The sequence below is a fragment of the Prunus persica genome, chromosome G6 (assembly GCF_000346465.2).
Source record: "Prunus persica cultivar Lovell chromosome G6, Prunus_persica_NCBIv2, whole genome shotgun sequence".
Classification (NCBI taxonomy): domain Eukaryota; kingdom Viridiplantae; phylum Streptophyta; class Magnoliopsida; order Rosales; family Rosaceae; genus Prunus; species Prunus persica.
The window spans coordinates 8,741,409-8,767,423 of NC_034014.1; the positions used below are offsets into that span (position 1 = coordinate 8,741,409).

General features: G+C 34.7%; 2 protein-coding genes across 3 annotated transcripts; both read right to left on the bottom strand.

Moving 5' to 3' along the window:
- LOC18774193 lies at nucleotides 10,273–12,479 on the bottom strand. Of its 2 annotated transcripts, none has more exons than XM_020566330.1 (3): nucleotides 12,258–12,479; nucleotides 10,802–11,540; nucleotides 10,273–10,680 (listed from the first exon to the last, which is right to left on the bottom strand). In XM_020566330.1, the coding sequence occupies exons 2-3, from the start codon at nucleotides 11,199–11,201 to the stop codon at nucleotides 10,499–10,501; spliced, it is 582 nt and encodes a 193-aa protein (XP_020421919.1). In that variant the 5' UTR covers nucleotides 11,202–11,540; nucleotides 12,258–12,479; the 3' UTR covers nucleotides 10,273–10,498. The 2 variants fall into 2 exon arrangements, with proteins under 2 accessions (XP_020421919.1, XP_007205950.1); XM_007205888.2 differs by having other exon boundaries at nucleotides 10,802–11,413; nucleotides 12,258–12,413.
- Nucleotides 16,683–24,528, bottom strand: LOC18772887 (protein TIC 100). Its single transcript, XM_007208298.2, has 11 exons — nucleotides 23,767–24,528; nucleotides 23,410–23,481; nucleotides 22,697–22,786; nucleotides 22,416–22,589; nucleotides 21,972–22,062; nucleotides 20,842–20,904; nucleotides 20,669–20,735; nucleotides 20,000–20,103; nucleotides 19,773–19,899; nucleotides 18,634–19,361; nucleotides 16,683–17,427 (listed from the first exon to the last, which is right to left on the bottom strand). The coding sequence occupies exons 1-11, from the start codon at nucleotides 24,417–24,419 to the stop codon at nucleotides 16,993–16,995; spliced, it is 2,604 nt and encodes an 867-aa protein (XP_007208360.1). The 5' UTR covers nucleotides 24,420–24,528; the 3' UTR covers nucleotides 16,683–16,992.

Genomic DNA, 26,015 nt, shown 5'->3' on the forward strand with positions numbered 1-26,015 from the left:
ATGGTTGGATGAAAATCATAACAAAACTAAGCCAAATAGGGACCCTTTGTCTCTGAAAATAAGGGAAAAGGTGAAAGGAGGAAGAGAAGAGGGGAGAGGGGGGATGAACAATGGCTTCCTCCCTCCTCAAAGTGGAAAAGGCTCTAAGAGTGATTTTTGGGAGAAAGGGGGCTAGGGTTTTTTTGCTAGTAAATTTAGGGACACACATATTTAAAAAGAACACTTTTCAAAATTTTAAGCTTATTTCACCTTTTTGATGTGCTGATAATAAAAAAAGAATTGATTTTATCACTCTTTTTAAATATGTGTGTCCCTAAATTTATCAGCACATCCTAATGACATCAACTTCTCCTCCCTATGCAAACCTGGCCCCACATAAAAGAACACAACAATCAATCACTACTGAGCACACATCTTAAGGCCTATTTGAAAGTGATTGTGTGAGAAACATGCTTCTCCAAATAATCACTTAAGCGTTTTGGAGAGAAGCATATGGCGGTGCTTCTACATAAAATCACTGAAAACTACTTATAGAGATTCTGTAGACAAGTGATTATTGGTCTATCAAGCATCACTACCAAATTAGCCCTTAATCAAACATATCCAAAGTAAAATCACATGGGTTATTTTCATAAGCCCAAATAACAAATCAAACGCTTACTTTCTAAGCTGAACTGTGAGTAATGGAGGTTGAACAATGAGGGATCGACAAAGAGCAAGATCAGACGGCGACCTTCCTTTTTGTACTATCGTAAGGCAGCGACCACAAGATCTTTCACTGTCAAGTCGAGCGGCTTCAAGACTTGTACAGTGCATACGCTCCCCTGGATCGTCACATTGAGGAGGATCTTTGTCAATTTCGGCCTTAACTCCGTAGACGTCGTCGTTCCAACCTCGTTCCTGAACGAACCCATGTATGGCACCGTTTTTGGTCTCCGAAGTTGCGGCTTCTCCATATTTGGAAACTGGCCATGAAATGACGATGATTTCTTGTGGAGTCATCTACTCATGCGGTTCTTCTCCTCGTGGACCCTTCGTTGAGTATTTTTCGGACTCGACATTTTTGGTAAATACAATAATGATTCGTGGACAAAATGGAAATAACAACTTTTGCAATTTATTGTTTGAGCATTGTAGCAGTTCTTACCAATTTACCTCAAGAGAGGCGACCGTCTATTGGCTATTGTCGGTTAGAGAGAGAGAGAGAGAGAGAGAGAGTTGGGTTATCGGTTTTAACAGTCTCGTGGTAACCTCGGTGGTTGGAATGGGACACATAGATAGGTGATTATGGTGCGGTGGCTCACTGGCTTTTTGTGGAGTATTGTGTAACGGTGAGACGTCAATTTAGATAATCATTGTTCACTTGAGGAAGGCGGCTATAGTATTGAGTGATGCTAGGTAGCGGTGGTCACTTGGATTTTGGAATAAGTGACTTCGCAGAGTTAGGCTAAAGGCCAATGGTTCGTGGAAGTTTTACGAGAAGCGGTAATAGAACTCGAAAAGGCTTAGTGATTGAGTGTGAAATCTCTAGCCTCTATGGAATTGAAGTGTGTTTCTATCCACGTGTTAAGAACTAAGAAAACTATTGGTTGTCTGAAGTGGGGAGTGACACATGCCCTAATCAGGTTTGAAGACGTTGCCCCTTATACGAAGCCATTTTGACGTCATTGTGCAATTAAGTTTTTTTTGTCACATATGTTTAAATTCCATGATGAAATGTTTTTTTTATTTTTAGGAACAAAGGAAATTACAAAGAAATTCCTCTTTGGATATAATGCAAAAATAAATTCAAATTTTAACCGATAAACAACAGGATAAGGAAAATTGTTAACCATATAACCGACATTGGCTAATTGAGCTGTTGTATTTTTTTTTTGGCAAGTGCTAATCATTTAATTTCTTGTTTTACTTGTTTCAGAACTACTATTAATCATATAATCATCTTTCTCGACAATTTTTTTTGGACCAAATTTGTAAACCCAAAATTTATAAAATCACATTTGTGATATTATTCATTCTTGCACAACAAAATGTACTTTTCTAGGGTTTTTTGTTTAGCTCTCTCTAAACCCTAGCCTCCCTTCTCTCTCTCTCAAACCTTTTTAGTTGTAAGGTGATTGGTTGCAATCTCGGTGGTGTTCTCTGTCTTCAAGGCGGCGACGGCGTCTATGAAGGTGGTGGCAACAACGGTGTTATTGGCTCTGTTGGTTTTTGGTTGTTTGTTTGCAGTTTTCGTATTTTGTAATAATTGCATCAACTCCTTGTGAGTTTGGTGTTGGATTGTTTTCTAGTCTCTACTTGTATTTTGTACTTGTGATTCATGTCTGGTTTGTTCAAGCATGTGATTTTTATGCCGAAATTTCTCTGGCCTTTTGTGGCCTATATCTAGATTAACCCTATGTGGTTACTATGCTTCCATATTTGTATTACTCCTTTGTGGGCATTTATATTTGTCTTTGTGGCTGATGGTCTTTATGCCTAATTTATGAATACAATTATGGTTTTTCTTTGAATTTTTTATTATAAAGGATTAAGCTTAAGAAATTCATAATATAATAATGTTGCTCTTGCTAAATTGGGATGGAAAATTATTACACAACCTAATAATTGGTGGGTACAAATAATGAGTAGAAAATATTTAAAATATCATTTTTTTTTCATGTTCAAATTAAATTACAAGATTCTATGTTTGGCCTTAAAAATCGTCCTCTACTATTATTGGTAACGGTCAAATTAAAAGGGATGAGATGGATTATTGGTAACGATCAAATTATTATTATTTTTCTACCAGAACGGAAATTATTAAGTTCAAGCTTTTTAATTGGATTTTTCTTTTTCCTCTAAAAATAATTATTTCTTATAATCTAATACCCAGCATTGATGAAACTGCTGTACATCATATATATATATAATATGCAAACATTAAGAATTTGTTGTAAATGTATGAGTTGGTGGATGACCACCATACCTCTTAATATTCCACCGTTGGATTTTATGTAACCTATGCACTAAGTATTTGTAATTAGTACTTGTAACCTATAGGTATATTGTAAATGATGGTATTCAATCTTCTATCTTGTAAGCCTATAAATAGGTGGTTCTACCAAAGATTAAGAGATGAATAAACATGGTGAAGCTTTATCTTTAGCATATCACTTCTCTCTACATTTTCTCCCTCTAGTTTTATAACACGTTATCAGCACGACATTGCTCTTGGTATGTTTTCTTTCTCTGAATTTTCTTTCTTCTTATATGAGCTAGAGTCATCACATGGTATAGAGTTTCTTTGTACTCACCATCAGACTTCATCATGCTTGTTTAAGAAAAAAAAATTCTTATTCTTATTACACATGAATATAATGCCATGTTTTTGTTTTTATTTGTTTGTTTATTTAATTTTAAGTATGATCTTAATTATTATGATGAGTTTGAATTATACAAAAGATCAGGGGCCCGAAGTTCCGTGATCCTCATCATATAACTAGATTAGGATATAGAGTCCTTCTGATTGAATCAGAACCTGAAGTTCTTTGATTCCAAATAATTGAGGGCGTGAAGTTCCGCGAATTTAAAGAGCACATAAGGACATAAAACTCCTCGATTGTATTAATCAAAATCAGAATTCCATGAGGCCTACATATATATGTCAAGAACTTGAACCAGAAGTTTCGAGTGCATATACATCGATTTGAGTATGAAGTTCAAAGCACAACTATTAATTCAATTTATTTAGATCTACGTATTCGTACATGAAGTTTCGAATATATATTGATATGAACCTGAAGTTCATAGTTTTTCATGGATCTTAATACTATATATGAACTTGAAGTTCATTACTTATTTGTGCCTATATGAACCTGAATTGGTTGGAAATCCAATTCTTAAACTTGTAGTTTTATCTACATATTGAATCCACATTAATATTGGATTATCTTGGAATTTCATAATCTTTAATTGATTTATTTTATTCCTTGTTTATACCACTTTACTTATTTTATTATATTATATTTTATTTATGTTAGGTTATTAATTAATTTCGTTTTACAATGGTAATGTTTTGTATTACCGCCCCAATATTGATAGCCAGAGGCGTCTATTGGAGAAACTTCCTACGTTCTTTTGTGGGTAGGAAGTTTATGATGTTATGAACCAAAAGTTCTTGAGGCCCCAATATTACACAACTATTATAGTTGAAGATTATGATGTCATGAACTAGAAGTTCATTGACCGAATAACTTTTATGTTGTGACATGACTATTTTGGCAATCCATGTCCCACAATGATGCATAAGATTTTTATAAATTTGTAAGGACATCGTTTAAAGACTCAAATTATTGTCTTGTCCAACAATATCATTACAAATAACGCTCACAAATAAAAGCTGTCATAAGATCATCTCAGTCAAAAATTGACTTTGAGCCATCTTTCCTGAAATAATTCAAGGGGATATTTGTGAGCCTATACAACATCTAATTATGGATCACTTCACCAGTTTTACTGAATGTGCCTACTAAAATGGTCACATATTTGATAACGACTGTGAGTTTATTTTCCTATATTTTGAGACAATTTTCCCTCCGTTAGGGGGAGAAATGACAATTCCTAAAGAACGTCGTGAAATAGTGTTGAATCAATCCGCTTTTGTCTCATCAAGATAATGCATATATAAGTTGTACATATGCTAACATGGATTGATATTCTCGTATCACAATCCATTAACATGGTGACTATATATATAATGCATGCCTGAAGCATGTCAGAAATATAGGTTCTAAAAACTTAACTCCCTAGAAGTGGAGATTATTTGAAAAATTCAAGCCCTATAAAAAAATAACGCTCTATAGGAGGTTATGATCCACATATTCTAAATAATTCATTGTAAAAGAGGCGTTTGTCCCATAAGTGACAACATAAGCCCCTGAAGAGGCATTGGTACCCCAAAGCAATGAGATGATTATAAATTATGCATGCGCATGCACATAAGAATTATGGGATCACAAATTGATGATACATTTGGTTTATTAGTAGCTACTACAATCATCAAGGGCTATGATTATATTAAATCACGTTTCATGAATGTCGACAAGTTAAGTGATTGGCCAAAAATGGAAATAGGCAATTCCATTTATCACTAAATAAGAAGAGTTGGATATTGAACCTATAACTCAAACACCAAATTACAAATGCTCAGTATGAAGGTTACGAATTGGTGTTTGTGAAGTGAAATAAGATCACTAATATGACATAAGGTTTCCTGGGAGAGACATGTGGTTTTAGTCTCCAATCTCATCGTAAATGCATCCACATTTCTATAAGTGCGGTTGTTACTTTAACGCAGAACTTATAGTATGTGTTAAATGCATATTTATTAAGACTATATGGTACATGGAAATCCGCAAAGCTCATGAAATATTTGAGATATATCGGATGAAGCAACCTCTTGAAGGATATAAAGTACCACAATATTCTTAATTAAGAGTTAACACTAAGAGTTTGAGTATTTTGAATTCAAATGTGATATTGTTGTAACATATTCTAACTACTAAATTAGTTGTTGATACTCCTAAAGATTTCACTCATTTGAAAAGTGAAAAGCAGGTTGAATAGTGTGATAGATGATCATGTATGAAGACAATATTGCTTGTATTGCTCAAATCAGAAAAGGAGAGATATTAATCAGGGGGAGATATCAATCAGGGGGAGCATCCCAATTCTACTACATTCAAGGCAGATGCGCGTTGTACTCTTTTTCCCTTCTACTAGGTTTTTGTCTCACTGGGTTTTTCCTAGCAAGGTTTTAACGAGGCAATATAAGCTCATCCAACACCATATCAATGATTCAGAAGAAAGTTTCACTCTTTTTCCCTTCGCTTTGGTTTTGTCCCACTGGGTTTTCCAAGCAAGGTTTTTAATGAGGAAACAATGTCATTGTATGGTGGACATCCAAGGGGGAGTGTTGTAAATGCATGAGTTGGTGGATGACCACCATACCTCTTAATATTCCACCGTTGGATTTTATGTAACCTATGCACTAAGTATTTGTAATTAGTACTTGTAACCTATAGGTATATTGTAAATGATGGTATTCAATCTTCTATCTTGTAAGCCTATAAATAGGTGGTTCTACCAAAGATTAAGAGATGAATAAACATGGTGAAGCTTTATCTTTAGCATATCACTTCTCTTTACATTTTCTCCCTCTAGTTTTATAACAGAATTTAAATTATTAATTAAATGAGGATAATATGATAAATTCACACTTTTTCATATTAAAAAATAATTAAAATTAAAAACTAAATTAGATAATGGGTCCTATTTTTATGAAACACAACTACTCAATATCTTTTTATATTTCAAAATAAAATTAAAAAAATTTTAAAAACTAATTGGCACACACTTACGCATGTACCAAGGGACTAGTATTAATAATGCAAATTGGAATAAAGATATATTAGCTCAAATTCTACCCACTGATATATATACACACACGGAGCTTCAGTTGAGGGATATCTCAAATATGCTTATTTGAAGGACACCCTTGTAAGGCCCACTCCGTATTGTATTTCACTAATACAAACTTCTATTTTATAGATACTCATTCAAAGATCATCTCTACAAAAACTAACTTGAATCTGATATCATTTGACCACTCAATTGAATTATTGAAATTTTAGTACTTTTTTGAAGTACTATGTTCATTGATTTTGTAGGACACAATTGGATATCGAAACGGTTTCCGATTTGTCTAATTTTTTGCAAGGATGATCTATGAATGTAAACTTTAAAAAGTACTAAACCCTAAACCCTTTCTTGAAGCACCGTGTTCATTGATTTTGTAGGATACAATTGGATGTCGAAACGGTTTTTGATTTATCTTTGCAAGGATGATCTATGAATGTGGACTTTAAAAAATAAAATTCATAGGGGACCCTAAAGGGTGTCTCTCAAATAAAATTATTTGTGGGATCTCTCAATAGAAGGGAACTATATATATATATATTAATGCAAGTCATATTGGGTAATGAAATCTAGGACCTATAGTGTAGAGTGATATTGGGGGAATGGAACCTAGGACCTTTGGTGCAGAGCGATATAGGGGGAATGGAACCTAAGACTTTTGGTGCAGAGGTAAATGTTCTTAACCATTTGAGCTATAACTCCCTTGCAATTGCAATATCCACCAATATTCTTAATTCTATTTGTACAATTAATATTCCTCTGACACACTCTTGATCAGTTTATTTGGGGACCTTCCTCCACTACAAAAAAAAAAAAAAAAAAAAAAAGGCGACTGTTGCAAATGTCACCCCAGCAAATGTCACCAAATAATGGCGACTGTTGCCACTTTTTTTGTATTGCTCGATTGATATTTTTCCCTTAAGTCTGCTACCTATCTTCAAACTCCACAATCTACAAGACCAATTAATAATTAATTCGCTCGGATGTTCAAAGAGTTATTTATACTAACACCTCTTGAGGTTTCTTGTGTTTTCACAAAACCCCTTCAGGTCTCAAAAATTACACGAAGACCCCCTGAGGTTTCAATTTGTTTTCACAAAACCCCTTTTCGTTGATTGTTCGTCCAAAAATTGATGATTTCATTTGAAAAAAGCTTATGCAAATGACAAAATTAACCTCAATGAAGTATATGCAATCTAATCTCAAAGGCCAACTTTGTCATTTGAAGAATTGTTTTGTATAAAATCATCAATCTTTGAACGAAAAATCAATGAAAATGGGTTTTATGAAAATAATTTAAAACCTCAAAGGGTGTTCATGTGATTCCTAAAACCTCAAGAGGTTTTGTGACAAAGTCAAAAACCTCAGAGAGTGATGGTGTAAATAACTTGAAGTTCAAATTTCCTCCTTATTTTTTCAAATTCGGAATGAAACTATTAATCATATTTTACTTGATTAGTTTGGTATTAAACCTCCTCCACTTAATAATGATATTGATAATTGGATTTGTTCAATTTTGAATAATTTGTCTCCTTTTTTTATGAAATAGGGGGGCCAAACACGGAAATTACATAGTATAAATAAAATTGATTTGAATTTGAGATAGAAGCTTACAGACTTGATGGAATGTCCTAAAGATAGTAATTTTACCCATTCTCAGTGTTTGAAGTTTTATAGATGAATACCTCCCATGAATCAACTATTATATTCTAAGCTCTAGCACTAGGACTTAGAATGTGGTGAATTTTTTTTTGTTTTCCTCTTAGACAATATGAATGAATGTGATGTGATACTTTTTGTGTGTTTTTTGAATGAGGGCTCTTCTGATTTAAATAAACTTCTGAAACCCTTTGGAATGAGGGCTCTTCTGATTTAAATATGAAGTGCCCAAATCGAACTTGTAGCCCAATTAGCTTCTACTTTGTCCAACTTCCATTTACTAAGTATGGAACTTCCACACTTATAAAGACTCCACCTTTTCTTCTTTCTATCAATGTAAGACAAATATCTTGAATTTCATTCAAACTTTCAACAATACCTCACATTTGCAAGTCCATCAGCCACACAGTTTTTCTCTCTATAAACAAGCTACACCACACAATCCTCAAATTCACAAGTTCCCCACACCTAACAAGTAGGCGAGCAAGAGGGTGGAAATCAAACAAAAAAAGGTGGGACAGCTACAGCCGAATCCAAGAAACCATTTCACAATCAGAAATGCATAAAATCCAAATCTTTTCTTCCAGTATGAGTTATCCATGTTCATATGTTCATTTTGGATATAGCTACTTATTTCCCAAAAAAAAAAAAAAAAAAACTCAAAATAATTCTAAGCCCCATCTATTTTCTCTTCATTAATTTTTTTTTTTTTTCAAAACAAAAAATAATATTCTCTTGCAACCCGACATTAATCTGATAGAGGGGCCGATACCATGCTTGTAATTATTGGGGTAGGCATCATGCATTATTGGCACTATACAATAACACAAAGGTAGTTGGAGTGTTAGGCAAATAAAATAGTTAAAATAATCATGATATTTTTGGCACTTCCACTTGAAAGAAACTTGGCCTGAGATGTATACTTTAACTTATGGGAGCTGCTATTATTATTAAACAAAAAAATTAAAATATTATGTACTCCTTTTTTATTAAAATAATATGAGTGGGTGCATTTTCCTTCTTTTCTTTTCTTTTTCTATTGTGTTTTATTTTATTGCTTAATTTTACATTAATGCCCTTAAACAGTGCGGTGGTTTCTATTTTATTTAACTGCCATTAATGCACTTAATACAATTGTGGGTTAGTAACTTTTTTATTTATTCAAGCGATATTGAATGAGGGGGAATTGAACTTAAAACTTTAAGTTCAGCGTACATATTATTAACCATTTAAGCTATAAACTCCTTGCATTTAGAAATTACCTTTAAGCAAAGTCATCGATAAATATATGCTTCAAATTTTATTTTTCAAAAATTAAAAAAAAATGTCTCCAATGATTGTAACACAACTACATATCCTCATTTCTCAACCTATGTACATGCTTCTCTCAAATAATTTGATGAGACAATGCAAAGAGGATAAAGATAAAGATGTCATGACTGTGGGACCCATGTACATTGTTCATAAAAGAAACTCAATTATTTTATTTGTGAAAATTTTCAAAATACGTATACTTCAAATTATTTGGGTTTTCTCTCAACAAAAAAATTATTATTATTATTATTATTTTTCTGATAGATGCAGTGTCTCTCTTACCTCGATATTATTCATTTTCTAATTTGGATGTCTGTGGTTGTGTCCATTATGGTCTTACAATCAAATGAGGACAAAACCAAATAATAGTCTTTTATTTTTTAGGTCAAGAACAAATTAATAGTCTATATGGACGAGAATTGGAAATGCATGCTTGAAATATATTCAACATTTATTTTAATTATTTTTAAAATTATACCCCACTGACATAACTACCGTGAGGTTTAACTAGTTTAATCCAACAGTGAAAGTGAATCAAATTAGTCCTTGCTTCGTGGCTGTTATTGAGCTTATTATTAAACAAATATATCCTCTTTTTTTTTGGTCGAAATATATCCAAATGTATCCAAGTTGAGTTTGAGTTTTGCAAGTCTCCATCTTTTCAACCATTTGTGGTTTTTTAACTGACTTTGGGCGCAGCTATTTTAGAATGCCACTTTTGTTTTAAGATTTTTTTATTGAGAGGGGCGATAAAATATTAAACTCACACATATTATATGAATGCTAGATCTTGAATCTAAAACTTAATCTTTTTTAATGATCGAGGACAAGAACAACTAATTACTGGGTATAATCAGCTTATGACAATATATTGTGGCATTCATCAACATTCTAAGCTTACAACACGGACCTACATTATGTACAAAGCCTTGAAATAATATATATAAAAAAACCCTGAAATAAAATCTTCTTCTATTACAATACGGACCTATATATTATGTACAAAGCCAAAGGCATTTGAGGAGAACAATAATATTTTAATTAATGTGGCAACTAATTAAGCCAATTACAACAAGAAATCCATAAACTTGAGCCATGAAAATCCAGTCCTTGAAACTTTCTCTGCTTGTTTTGAACATGAAGCCGACGACGTCGTTCCACTGCCGCCAGCATCCAGTGAGTTTGAGCTTCGGCACAGAAAAAAGTTCCTCGATCCTAACGCCATCAGCTTCTCCTCTCTATCCAAACCTGGCCCCACACAAAAGAGAAAACAATCAATCACCACTAAACACGTGTCTTAATCAAACATATTCAAAATATAATCACGACCGTCAATTTCATAAGCCCAAAAAGCATAATGAACACTTACTTTCTAAGCTGAACTGAGAGTAATGGAGGTCAAACAACGAGGGGTCGACGGAGGTCAAGATCGGACGGCGACCTTCCTTTCCGTATTGTCGTATGGAAGCCGCCACCAGATCTTTCACCGCGGATTCCGGCGGCATTACGACATGTATTGCGCCGACGCTCCCCTGAATCGTCACGTTGAGGAGCAGCTTCGTCAGTTTCGGCAGTAACTCCGTGGCCGGTGTCATTCCGATCGTGTTCCTGAACGACGCCATGTCTGGCACCGTTTTTGGTCTCCGAAGCTGCGGCGTCGCCATATCCGAAAGCTGGCCATGAAACGATGAGGATTTCTCGTTGAGTGATCTCCCCCTGCGATTCTTCTCCTCCTGGACCCTCCGATGAGTACTCTTCGGACTCGGCATTTTCCGTAAATATAATATCGATTCGGGAACAGAAACAAAAATGAGAACTTCTGCAGCTATTGGTTGAGTCTGGTGAGTAGTTATTACCAGTTTACCTCAAGCGCCGGTATCGGAAGAATCTGAGGCGAGGGAAGCCGAGAGCTGGGGAAGAGCTTTGGCTCTTAAGTTGCCGGTAATTGACAACTATCATAACCGTAATAACCAGAAAACCACTGAGGGCAAAAGCGAGATTAGCATGGAGTATGAGTTGAGAGCTTGAGGCTTATGATTGAGAAATTAATACAATTCCCCCATGGATCCACGTGTATTTGTGGCTCGAGTGGAGGAAATAAATGTCCCCTGTTTTAAAATAAATAAGCATCTTAGGAATTTCTACTTGCATTTTGAAAGTGTGACAATGAAATATGTAGACATTCAAACAAACTAAGGTTTAGAAATGAATGAGATATGATTATTTAAAGTTACGAGCAATTTTCATAAGTTAAATTAAGCATGTTTGATTTCGAGCTTGCCTTCCCTCTATCTATTGATTATTTGATTACCAAAATCTCCAGATTTAAAGTTAAAATCATAAGCTTTATATGAATAGAGAGATAATTAAAAACGATTGAGAAATGAGTGAGATATGAATATTTTAATCTATGAACTTTCTTTGAGTTTTCCGGAGAGATTCGCAGGAAAAGTTTTGAGCAATATGATATTAAAAACTACAGAATCGTGTTAGACATAATTAGAAACATTAAAATGGATTAAACAAAGAAAAACAACAAAATCACAATTTTCCGGTGATCGGAAAACTCATAGAACCGCCGGAATCTGGAAATTATTTCGGAAAACTTATTTTAGCTCTAACTTTCTCGTTTCTTAACCTTTTTTAGTGATTCAAAAGCAAAAATCGAGGCGTTTTTCATGTAGATTATGATGGTATAACTATTGCAATCTAAAACATATAATATAAACACGAATTTGAGCAAAAAAAAATATGATGGTGTTAGTTCTTTCATGTTTAATCGATTCTTAAGGCAAAAAAATATAGGTAGGTGTTCATATACTTACAGTAGATGTTTCTGGAGCGATGATGAGGAGGTTGGAAGCTTGGATTTGAATTTGAGCTTTACTGGTGCAGGCAAGAATGGAAACGATATGACTTTAGCTAAACATTTCTCTCAATTCCAAATTGTTTCTCTGTGAGTTCTTTCAGTGGATTGTAATCTGCAATGCGCTGAACACGAGCTTCTGTTTTATAGGCTAACAATTACTCGGTGAAAACAATTTCGGTCATGATTTCAAGCTTAATTAATTACCACCACGTATGTAGTTCTGTCTATATCACCGACTTTTTATTTTTATTTTTTTGAGGTATTGTTTGGCGTCTAAGGCAGGGCATGAGTTTAATGGACTTTTACAGTTTTACTATTTACCAACAGTAATATAGTAAAAAAAGAAGAAGAAGAAGGAAAATGCATGATTTCTTATCCCTTCCAACAATGAATCCAAATAACTTACGAATTTCCTAATAGTATTAGTATAGTAGCATTCATGATTTCGTATTATAGTGCAAGTTAACATCATGTGTAATTGTCCATATGTGCCACGGTGTCTGCATGTGAACAATGCAACTTATTATATACATGTATTACCATCATAGATTTCATATCAATCTTCTTAACATCAGCCATCTTGATCTAATCAAAGTTCTATTTAAGTCAATGATGGACTTCTGATAGGTAAAACAACAAATCAAACATATTCGTTATCTTTATTTAATAATGACATGTTTACGTATTTGAAATGAAAAAAACTATCAATCAGGAAAATCAAGAATATTATAAAGAATTAATGAGTATAAAATTAATTATTTCCTCTAATTAATTTAATTCAATTTGAATTACGAATTTTAACCTGAAATTCACATACGTATACATAAAGTCAGTCATAGCCTTGGAAGGATGTGGAATGTTTTCTCTTTTGGCCGGCATTTCTTCGTGAGGAGGAGTGCTATTTATGTTTCCATCCTCATATCTATTCTTCTGCAAAATTCCATTGTCCTATAAGAATGTGGCATGTGTATATATTATTGTTCTTTCTTTTTTTAATTTTTTTGTTTGACAAATACGTAACATCTTCACGCGTGCATATGATCTTTTCTTTAAGGAACTTTTCTTGTGATAAGATCATGTCGTCATATCAATCCATTTAAAGCTCACCAAAATACATTATTTTCCCTCTTTTTTTTTGTTGAGTTTTTTTCATCATTTTAATTTTTAACCTAAAGTGTATTTTTAATATCCTTCTCAACACTTGATATGTGTTTATATGCATAATCATGATTTCATAAATATCAAGTAAAAAGTTAACCATGATTACGCATATAAATCCGTGTCAAGTATTAAGAAATATAATAAATATACGTCTTAAGTTAAATGGTGAGCAAAACTATTTTTTTTTTTCTAATACAAATTATTTGTTTAATTTATGGTGTGAATACTTAAATGGTTAAATTGGCAGCGTATAATTACGCACTTGGCAGTGATAATATCCCATCCATAATTAAATAGTGAACGGTGCTTAGATAACTCAGCCAGAAATGAACATGTGGCCCAATTGCGAATGAACACCCAAACAATTAAAAAATAAAAAAAATAAAAATCTTGGATTGTGGTCGGGTGGGGCTCTTACCTCTTGGTTTCATTTTTATTAATTTTATTATTATATTTTAAATTATTTGAATATGGATGACGAACTCTAAATAACTAGAGATATTTAATCATATATCTATTCTTAGTACTAATAATATAAATAAATTTTACACCATTTAATTTTTATAAATAAATTAAAAAAAAACTCAAAAAATGACAATTGGCTCTATTGAATTTAATTTTGATTATTAAATTACTTTGATGCCCTATTGAGTATTTTGAGTTTTTTTTAATGAGGTTTTGGAGTTGGGTTTGTTTTAAGAAATCAATGACAATTTTGTAATTTAAAAGAAGTTAATGGCCTTTTTGTTATGTTGTAAATGAACATTAAGTGTATATCTAAAGTTCATTTTATATAAGATCTTTTTATAATTTAGACTCTTATATTGGGTATAATAGTGAATCTCCTAAATAATTATAGCTTTGATTAATAATGCCAGGAAGTCCAATATCAAAGGTTGTTAGGTTGGTGCTTCATTCCATACATTGTGACAAAAATGATTTTCTCATTTGATTAATTTTTGACTGGTTAGTAGATGATAAATTCAAATCATATACTTTTATTTTGGTTGTTTTTTATAAGCACATATGTTATATATATCTAGGGTAGGTGACATCCACCAAATCAAGACAAGAAATTGAAGGGAGGCATCACTAGTGCAGGTGGATCCATGCACGGCTAGCCATAATCCAAGCAAGCAAAGCAAACAAAACATGTGATCAAAAGAGCCAAGTCGCAGTCTCAGCAGCATGCAGAAAGGAGCATGCATACTTGGACTCAATATTCAATACTGTTAATTTTTCTGAGTGGATATTTAGGTTTGTAGGTTTTTTTTTTTTTTTTTTTTTTTTTAAAAAACGCGAAAAATAAAATTACAAAGCAAAATTTCTTGGACACGCAGACTCAAAGAAGTAAAAAGAAAGCATTTGAAGAAGACACACCCTAGACGGAGAAAGTTCGTGACCCAAGCGCGCAAACGAATCTGCCGTGAAGTTAGTTTACCGTCTTACAATTAGGTTTGTAATTATGTTCATTATGGTCTTAAAATTAAAGGGGACAAAAAAAACAAAATAGTATTTTATTTTTTGTGTCAAGGACAAATGATAGTGTGTATGGATGAGAATTTGACGTGCTGGAATGACCAAAAGACCAAAAGACCTCCCTCTCTATTATTGATTTATTTGTTTGTATGGATAGTGACGTAACTCTTTCTATTGGTGTCCATTCTCATGCATGAATGCTGACCAGTTTTTGTGTCTACCACTTGGAATATTATTCAACATTTATCATTTTATTTTACTTATTTTTTGTGTGGCGATTATCTACCCGAATTTTTATGTATTTTGATTTGTTTGGTAGGATTGGTATGGATATCTTATGATGCCGTGCCCAGACAGGCTTGGACCATTAAGTAGTTGCCAAGTTCAAGTTTTAGCAAATTGAAATCATGTTAATTAAGCATATGCATGAGACGTGTATGATTTGGACAATTTTGAAGCATTTTGATGCATCATAGTCGAATTTGAGTGCAAGATGTGAAAACACATTCTTTCGCCAACTGATTTAATTCACATCTTCAATTATAGTGAGATTTAATTAGTTTAACCAACTGTGCAAGTCTATGATGAATGCGACTTAACTTGACTTTAGGAGAAGTCTCTATCTTTTCTTTTGGACCACATTTTGGTTCTAAAATTAGAGATTGTGATTGAGTTTGGGTTGCAACTTGCAAATTTGCAAGCGCAGCCATCTTGGAAGGCCGCCACCATTTTAAATGGTCGAGACTGATGACCAACTAATTGCAGGGTTAAATTAGCCTGCGGCAATATTGCGGGATTCACCAAAATTTAGGTGAGCATGAGACTGTTTCTATAAAATATTATTCAGTATACACACGCAGCAATTGAAGGCTATAAGTATGCATTTGGTTGTTCCAAAAGAAAAAGAAAAAGAAAAAGAAAAAGAGAGAGTATGCATTTGGGTGAAGGATTTATGATCTATTTTGAGAGTGCTTCTTATAAGTGATTTTACTAAAATGTTTTTATTAGAAGCATGTTAAATTTTTTATTAAATATCCAAACACATCATGGAAAATCACTTGAAAGTGCTTCGTTCCACTTCTCACTAGAAAGTAATTTCATATTCCATCAACACTCTCATTTTTTCGGCCAAACCCTGTTGTCAAATTCGATTTCGGTTATATAAAAAAAGCTTTTAACCATTTAAAAATTGTAGTGCCAAATAGTTACCTTAGATTTGACTAATTTATATTATAATTTCCCTTTTACACTAATTATAATGTTGACTGCTGTTTCCAATTGAGATGGACAAGGCAGAGAACTTATGAACTATCCCAAACCCAACTAATAATAATATGTTATTCTTATTGACAAGTATGCAGTCAGATGTATCCTAAGCCAAACATGGTAATCCGAGCATTCTCTTCTCTGCAATGCACATGAATTCCTAAGCTACCTAACCACAATAACTTCCCAACTAAACTTGCAACTGAGGCAGCATCTCCAACACTACAACATGGAAGGTCTTGTCTGGTTGCAACATTGTTCATGTTGCTTGCATTAGGTTGCTAATACAGATAAATCTTCAACCTAAAAACCTAATAGCTGCCTGCCAGTCATAAGCATGAGAAATATTCAGGTGCTTGTTTGCAGAAAAGCAGGAAAATGTTTGTAGCTTGAAATATTTACAGAAACGGTAACCTTAGTTCAAGCTACAAACAGAACTGCAAGGAAATGCAAAAACTTTTAGAACCCCAGCACAATAGAAATAAGAGTTACATTAACCTTCCTCCAATATCCTTATTCATCCAAATGAGATTCAGATACAATAAAATTAAGAATTACAAAATACAATAACAATGAAAATGTCACTACACATACACTCTTGCCCTCTTCACGACGCGTACAAGACATTTGAACTCAAAGCATCTTTATCTTCATTTCCTCTTTTTTCTTTTTCTTTTTTTTGGGGTTTGGAGGGAGAGCGTCGAGTATACTTATAAAATTTAGCTAGAAAAAGAATGTGGCGCTTACAAAATTGACCGTCTTTCAACGTCTTAGAGTACCAAGTATTATGTTAACAAGGGAGAGAGCGGCTCACCATGTATAGTTTCTTCATGTGGTTCAAAATAATTCACTGGGGTGTGGAAAGACAGAATACTGTCTGATTCCCTCTCTGGTGCTGCATGCGGCCACCTATGGTTTCTTGATCTCGACTCTTTTGGGCTTATTCTGGTATTCATAGAAGCTGAATGAGGTGAGCATATTTGAGATATGGGCCTCAGCCGACATAGCCTCCCATTTGAGGAGGTTTTGGCTTGGAAGTTAAAGTGTCGTTGTCTTGTGGCTTTCAAGTTTACTTTTGGGCCAACCACTGGAGGGAAAATGACTGAATCAACTGCTTTCAAGAGGGAACTAGAGGCTTCACTACATGAGGAAATAGCTGCCTTTGGCATTGGTCTACTATCTTTCCATGACAAAAACGATTGCTGTAGCCTGGATGGAACCTGCAAAGCCAAAAAGTAGAAATAAGAACTAGTTCTGAATCGACATGCATCACTCAAAATTAAGTAGAAATAAGAACTAGTTCTGAATCGACATGCATCACTCAAAACTAAGTTCTCTTACTCTGACTTACCGGCATTTGGATCTATAACAAAATATCGAAAACATACGTTCATACTGAATTAAAATCTTTACAAATTTGAGAGGCATAATGTTATATGTGTCCAACACCAGCATGTGGTTTCAAATACACATCATGAAAAATGCAGTTGATACCAAATAAAGCAATTGCACCACTGGGTGTGCCAGTAACTTTCAACTTATTCAGACAAACAAGAAGGGTATGAAGGAAAAAAAAAGAAAATGTTGATGATCAAACCCATTAAACTTTTGGTTTAGGTTCTTTTTTTCGGAATCTTATGAATTGGGAGATGGGAAATTTTAAATTTGAAATACCATAAGAGTGTACCCACTGCACATCATTAGATGGCCGTACCCTTAGCTATGGTAGTCAGATGAATTAAACTTTCTAAACACAAATTTTATTCGGAGACCAATCAACTCATTGCACAACTTTACATATCCATTGTCTATTCCATATGAATTCTCTTATTATGGTTAGGCGTTATGATTAATTTCATAGGAGCAGTTTTACACATGGAAGGATGATAAAGTGAATATTTCCTACAGACAATCATGTAAGTCATCAAGTTCTACAGCCTTAAATGCAAATATTAACAGTCCTCACCATTAACAAGATACAAAATCAAATAGAGCAGTGAACTAACCAGTTAAAAAATGAATTGTTATCAATCAATATGATAAAAACTCACTCGATCTTTATCATGTAATATATAAATGGCTATATTGTACTGTACCTGAACAATTAATATATAGGCTTATGATTTCTACTCTAAAAATTATAAAGTAATTATCATTTAAGTTGCTTGGTGATCCAGGAAAGGAAAATAGTATGATTTTATTTAAAACTATGACATTATTTGGATGTGATAGTATAAATTTCCCTACTGATGGAGTTAATGACATTGATTGGCTAGGGCTTACAATTTCTGTTAATCCAAGGCATTGGATGCATATATCATAGCATCACAAGCTATTATCTTCAATGACGCTGACTTATCACAATGATTTGATGATATAAAAACCCATAAAAAGAAAATTGTTGAAATAAAAAATTCAGAACTCACTCCAGAGACGAAGCTACTTGAAGCAAATGCCAATGAAGATGTAGAAAATGGAGATTTCCCAGGTTTGTTTCCCTTCTGACCATTTTTAGTAGCATCCTGATCTGCCGTTACAGACCCAAAACTTGATGGTGCAACATCATCCTCATCTTCTTCTTCCTCCTCCTCTTCATCCTCTTCAACTAAGGGTTTCTCATCTTGGTTAGCCAATGCAGAAGTATCTTCTTCCTTCTGCAAACCCATTTCCACCTTCTCCTCCTCTTTCTCTCTCCTCTTCAACTCCTCATCCATATCCTCAATGACCTCTTCCAGTCGCAGCTCAGCCTCTATAAGTTCAAGTTCTTTTTCAATCAGCTTCATCTTCATCTCACTAGCTTTCCTCTTCTCTTCAGTCCATTTCTCTACTTTATCCAAAACAGGCTTGCATGCATTTTCCACGCCTGATACAAGACGCATCCAAAAGTTTTGTTTCTTCACACCAATATTTTTTCCATAGAACTCATCAAAACCAAGTGGTAGGAACTGCGCCTTCTTTGGGTCGACATCTTCCCCTTCTTTCAGAGGCGGCTGCCAAAATAAGCGAACCCCATACTTTTCATCATAGATATAGTTGATTAACCGTCCAGTTCGTGTGTGTAGGATTAGGGGATCTTCAGTATATACAAGCTTTGATGGGTCGGCAGGATCAGGCTCTGGTTCCTTGTTGACTAGAACAAATTCAGGAGTCTCATCTGATCAAATGTAACATAATTTAGTATCAGAAGTAACTCTGTCCCTTTTTGTGGAAGAACAAACCATGCATCGATTTGCTGATTATTTGGACAAAAGCATAAGATAACCTAAGAGAAGTAGGAGAAAACTAAACTGAATTATGTCAAGAAGCCACCAGCCAATGTGGCCAGGTGATACCTCTCAAACTTTAAAGGGAGAATACAAAGGATTCGTGAAACTGGAGATTTTTGCGTGTTGGGGAGAGCTATCCCACAATGTGCAGCGCACTTCAGAATTCTTCTTTAGGTAAAACAGGGGAAAAAAAAAATAGGAAAAAGAAACTGATGTGTGCTTGGATTTGGATGTGCAGAGCAAATTCTTGAAATGAATGCGAGGAGGAGGATGAGGGGTATGGATGATTTAATTATTACCCTTTGACCACCAGTATTCAAGCTCAGCAGGCATAGGTATCCTCAATGGAGCTTTATAGAAGGAGTTCAACCACATTTCCCTTTCTTCATCGACCTCATGCACATAAGTTTTCCAATAATCAGGGACCTGCCAAAGAAGTATAAGTACTCAATTTCTTAAACCTGATATTACCTTAATCCTGATGTAAAACAATTTCTCCAGTCATAAATAATTGATTATAACTTACTTCATAAAACTGGTTTATGAAGCCTGGTGCCATCCAAACATCTTCGTCTTCATAGAAATAAGGATGTTGAGGATCACCATACGGGCCCCTCTCTTCCCTGACCACTTTAAAGGACAAAATTCCATTGTCATGAACAAAGGAGAGATCATAGAGTACACAAAAAAGCTGAATGGATCTTATGATAAACCAGATCTGTGTGATGTGAAAATTCATAATAGTAATTCAAAGTTCCTGGGTAAATAAATATCCAAATAAATTAAATCTTCATATGATGCGAGCCAAATATTCCACAAAAAAGATGGAGTGAGCCCCAAAAGAAGTGCTGTAATCAAACAGAGCAAAACATATGCACACCTATATAGGGATGTTGAGGAGCTACTGGTATCTCTTGACTAAAACTAATTTCACGTACATTCTATTGTGTGCTGAACCTCTATAAGACAACTTGTACATGCACATGATTCCAAGAATACAAATCCTAACCAATACGCAGATGACTTTCCTGACCTACTATTGTAAACATTATAGTGCATCATTCTGCTTTAACCTCGGGTTAGGAACTTCCAATTTTTAAAGTTGAGTTAAAATTTCAGTGTCTAGAAGATACATTAATTTGCAACCTAATATCTCCTTAGGAAGGCAGTTATTACTGGCATTAAAGAAACATACTTCCATCAGGCTTGTTCACAAACATCCGAGCCTTAGCAGCAGCCACTTCTGCAATACCAGCATGCAGCTGAAAAGGCACCAAAAACATTAGATATCTTGGTACAGATGCGCTACATGACCTTTTTATTTTTCATTCAAGTATAATAAATGAAAGAATGAACATAAATTGTTACCGCTGAGACATCCTCATCACAACCAGTAGAATCCTCCAATAGCTCCCCAAAATAGAACCTACCCTGCATGCAAAGAGAAGATAAAGTACTTAATAACAATAAAACAGTATCAAGTTAGATGCAAACAAGGGAAGATCTTTCACATGATTTGGTGCCCGATCTTATTGGGATCCACTATAGGCTGTTTTAATCACTTTGTAATGTGATGCTACAAATTTAGTTTTAACCCAGCATCACCAAAGGGTATACTGGCAATTCCCAGGTTTGTTGGAAATGGGCTGTCGTTGTAACCCAGGGATCTCAATTTGGGTCAATAGATGTTATTAGGTCCTCATGTAAGTCCTTCAGCAGCTTACAACTGGTCTATTACTTCTTTCTACATCGGGGGAAGGGAGTGATAATATTAACATTAGGAGTAGCAAAAATTAAGAACGAAAATTCAATGTCAATTAATATCGGTTGTTTGAGTTTACAGGAATATTAACGAGCATATCAATTCTGTAAAGGTAAACGGAAACTATAGATATTTGCTTAAAAGTAAAAGAAATGAAGATGTAACTTTGAGAAATTTAAACCTAATCAATGATGCATGAATTACAATATACACTAGTAAACTTCATAAAGTAGTGCAAAAAATTGAGTGCGACTGGTGACAACATTGACACCAACTCTATTAACTCTATTAAAATAGTGTTGATGCCACTGTATCCCATTACTATACATTTACTGTGGACTGCCTACTGTTTTTTACTTTTCAATTTTAAGGAAACCATTCACATCTTGCAAACAATTGTTCGCACAGACTTGAATGTCTAGAGAAATTATTTAAAGAGTGTGATGTAAATATAGTAGAGATCTGTTGTCCCCAAATTTGTATGTCCCTATGTCTCCTAGTTGTTTTGGCCACACATGTCCTTAACAGCTCTCGTATTTTTAGAATTTATACTGTGTCTTCTACCCATTTTAGAAAATGAAAACCCTTCCTACAATCTCTTGCTACCCCATACTATGGTCATCATATCTACATAGTAATATTTCTCTATTCTTTTGACCTCTTCAATATATCAACATTCACTACCACATATTCAGTGAATTTATAAAAATAAATGGCTTATAGCTCATGGAAATACATAGATGGGGCGCTCGTTGACTTCATATACACCACATCCGTGCATTCTGGCATGCTTCCACTGTCCAGCATAACGATATCGACCTTTCTCCCTGACATAAAAAGACAATCATCAATAAAACCACAAAACCGGTATCAGGAAAAAGAGTACATTTATGACTTGTGGTATAAAAGCTTGCAAAAGGTTTCATTGAATTGTAAACTAAAATTATGAATTTCACCTCTTCTGTTTGGTAAGCAAAGATGCTAAAAACTTACTACTCTATACTGGCATCTTTAAGGAGCATGAGCCCATTGACCAACTACCTTACTTGATTTTACTTGATAACGCATACAAATATCAAGATAACATATTAAAAAACAAACCAATCTTCCAATCTTAGGCATATTAATTAAAATTAATCTGATTATAAACAACAGAAACTAAATAAATAAAAAGACATACGGTTTCCTCCCAAATTGTGTGATCCAGTCATCTCTTTCATAAAAGGGTACTTCATATTGCCCCCCTGCTTGACGAATGCTGTCTTCGATATCCATCTCCAGCCATTCCTTGTCTTCTGGGGTCATATAATCTCTCGATATTATGTGCCCCTCAGCACGCATTTCTGCTTCAAGCCTTGAAAGAGGGTAACAAGTAACTCAATTAATTTACATTACACGGAAGAAAAAATCTTGAGGCACTGCTAAAATATGGCACCATAGATAGGTAGGACATAAACTTACTTGGAACCCGGAATAGGCTCTATATCAGGTACATCGACTTCAACAACCCCATGACCCTCCATGTTATTTTGAAGCCATTCACCTTCATACCTATAAAAATAAAGTAAAATTTCTTTTCGCAGAAACCAGAGTGACAAAGTTGCAAGCTAACCAAACTACTAAGTTTAGAGTTTACACAAAGGAAAAAACCCTCCACAGTTTTAGCGGGAGGGAAATTATAATAGAACCATGCTTAAGGAATCACACAACACCCAAGCTCTAACAGTATACCAGTCATATCTGGATATTCCATACAGTTAAAACAGACTACATGACAATTATTGACTATTTTTTTTAAAAGTCATAATTTTTGACAAAAAATCATATTCCCAGTTTCTTTCTTCAAAATGAAATACTTTCTTTGTAAGATATTGAACTGAAAATTGCTCCAACCCCACATAAAGGCACCAAGGACAGAGTTGATGAAGTCTTTGAAACAAGCTTTCTATGAGTTCTTGAAATTTAGGATACTTCTGCGGGGTTGGTTAAATTTGAACCTAGGAGCAACCCCAAGTGACCCACCACACCCTTGACCACCAATGCCAATAAGGCCAGGATTATTAGGCTACTAATTACTAAATTCATCAAATTGGGTTGTTTTCTGATTTGCATCATTCTTTTCTGACCATTATAAGAAAACGGTGACATCTACATTTCATTAAAAATAGACAAACCTGACCAGTCCCTGTTCGGCAACATAAACTCCTTTTCCATGAGCCAAGTCATCCCACACAGTGCCCTCATACCTTAAACAAAGACAATCATAAATTAAGGTGATAAGAAATATGATACCTTAAAGAAAAGAAAAGCAACAACTTTTAACATTAGAACGTGTAGACATTTGTAGAAATTCAGAGAATGAGCATTGACCATTTCTCTCATGTATGAACTAGGTCACAAAAACAATGGAAACAAATGCCAAACACAAACTCTAACATAAACTCTATATAGCCCTTTTGTAGCCTGCTTAAATGATACTTATCATAACATAAATAAATTCCAATGTAGTAAAGAAAGAAACAAAGACATACGAGCTTCCATCAGGGAAAACATAGCTAACCCATTTGAGAAACTCCTCAATCCTATCCAACTCTTCAATCACAGCTTTGGGATTGGAAATGTCATGATGGTCATCCGGTATAGCTGGGTAAGGCCTCCGGTAGGGGATGTAAAACGGAGCAATGGGCGGGTCTTTGCCGGCCTTAATCTCCTCCCTGACAATGTCCCACTCCTCCTCATCAGCCCAAACCGGGTCCCAGCCGGGTTTGGTCATCTCCAATGGAGCATCCCCCCATAGCTCCTTCAAGTCCTCCTCTCTCCAATCCTCCGGGTCCTCCGGAAAATCAAAGAGGTCCTCGTAAAAAACGTAGCTTTTGTCCTCCTCCTCTTGCCTTCGCCTCACCCTCTTGCCCTGGAGGACCTGCGAGAACAGCTTCACGTTCACGTCGGGTGTGTTATCGGACTCGGGTAGTTCTTCGCCGGGTCGGATATAGTTGAGTGTGTCGTCAGCTTCACCACCACCGCCACCTCCTTCTCCTTCGTACTCGGATGACTCGTCCGAGTCGTACTCGGACTCTGAGTCTGAGGAGAGATTCTCTTTTTCCTCATCTGGGTCGGGGTTTTGGTCGCTTTCTTGGTCTTTGAGTGGAGACTCGGTGGGTTTTGGTGAGTCTTGGTTTGGCATTGTTCTGGGTTTTAGAGGAAGACGAAGAGGAAGAAGAAGATAAGGTAGCTAAGCAAAATGGTAGAGCAGGCCAAGCAGCAGCAGAGAGGGACAAACAGAGGGTTTTTGGTGTTCTTTACAACAAAATTCAAAAACGAAAAAGGCCAAAAGAAAAAAAACATTGATTTTTAAGTGGCCCAGTTTCTTTCAGGCTTTAAATCTTAGCCCATATATCTAAAACTTGTCTTTGGGTTAGGACATGGTTTTCTAATGCCCATTGGATATAGCCACAAGGCTCAAAAATTGCCTTCTTTCCTTTATATTGTTCTATCTTTTTCCATGACTTATGCATTTATTTATGTTTTCTCTGCTGATGTTTTGTTTATAAAAGTAAAGGGAGATTCACTATTATACCCAATATGGGGGCCCAAATTATAAAAATACCCTACATAAAATGGACTTTAGAAACACACCCAAAGCCCATTTACAACATAACAAAAAAGCTTTTAACTTCTTATAAATTACAAAACTACCATCAATTTCTTAAAACAAGCCCAACCCCAAAATCTCATAAAAATACCCAAAGCACTCAATAGGGCATCAAAGTAATTTAATAATCAATATTAAATTCAATAAGGCCAGCTATCATTTTTTGGGTTTTTTTTGGGTTTGTTTATAGGAATTCAATTGTGTAGGGTTTATTTATAATATTAGTGCTAGAAATGGGTATATCACTAAATATCTCAAAAGTAAAAGATATATTTCGAAATAAAAATGAGTGTTTTTTATACAAACAATATTTTATTTTAATTTAATCTAAACTATAGAGAGGGGGATTCGAACTCGGATGCAGAATGAGGAATACATCTGTGCTAACTAACTTGATTACTCCTAGAGATGACAATGTGTCAAATTGGGGGTGGGTATGTCATTCACATCCTCATCCCCGTTAAGCATTCTTCCCTCATCCCCATATTCATACTCGCAATATTCAATTTGGGAATTCCTCATTCTCGCCTTCGTTAGGGAACTGGTTCCCTGACCTAACCCATTACAAATAAAAAACTACTTTATTGAATGAGAAAAAAAGCACTATGAGCACAACATATGTATCAATTCAATTTCATTAACTAAAAATCTAGACTATTAAAAAAAAATATGTCAAAACAACATGTCCAAGACATGATCATCATTGTATAGGTTAGCAAGCACCATCATTACACATTTTAATAATATATTTATGTGAACAATAAATTATATATATTGTAAACGGGGAGGGTTCAAATTGAATATTAGAATATCATCCCCACTCCTCCTCGAACTCCATACCCCAAAAATTCCCCAAACCCATCCCTATCCCTTTTTTTTCCTTCATACTCGACCCATTAGGGTCAAAGCCCCGTGAAGTCTTTGCGGGGAAAATTTTCATCCCTAATTACACCCATGTCACTAGAAAAAAATATATATATATATATACACAGACAAAAAGGGGGCAGTAGTCACCTTTTTTCAAAGTAACTAATTTAGCCAACAAAAAAGAAAAAGTAACTAATTTAGTTTTCATGACATTTGGATAGGTGGTCAACGATTTTGCATACTCCTCACTCTTCTCAGTCT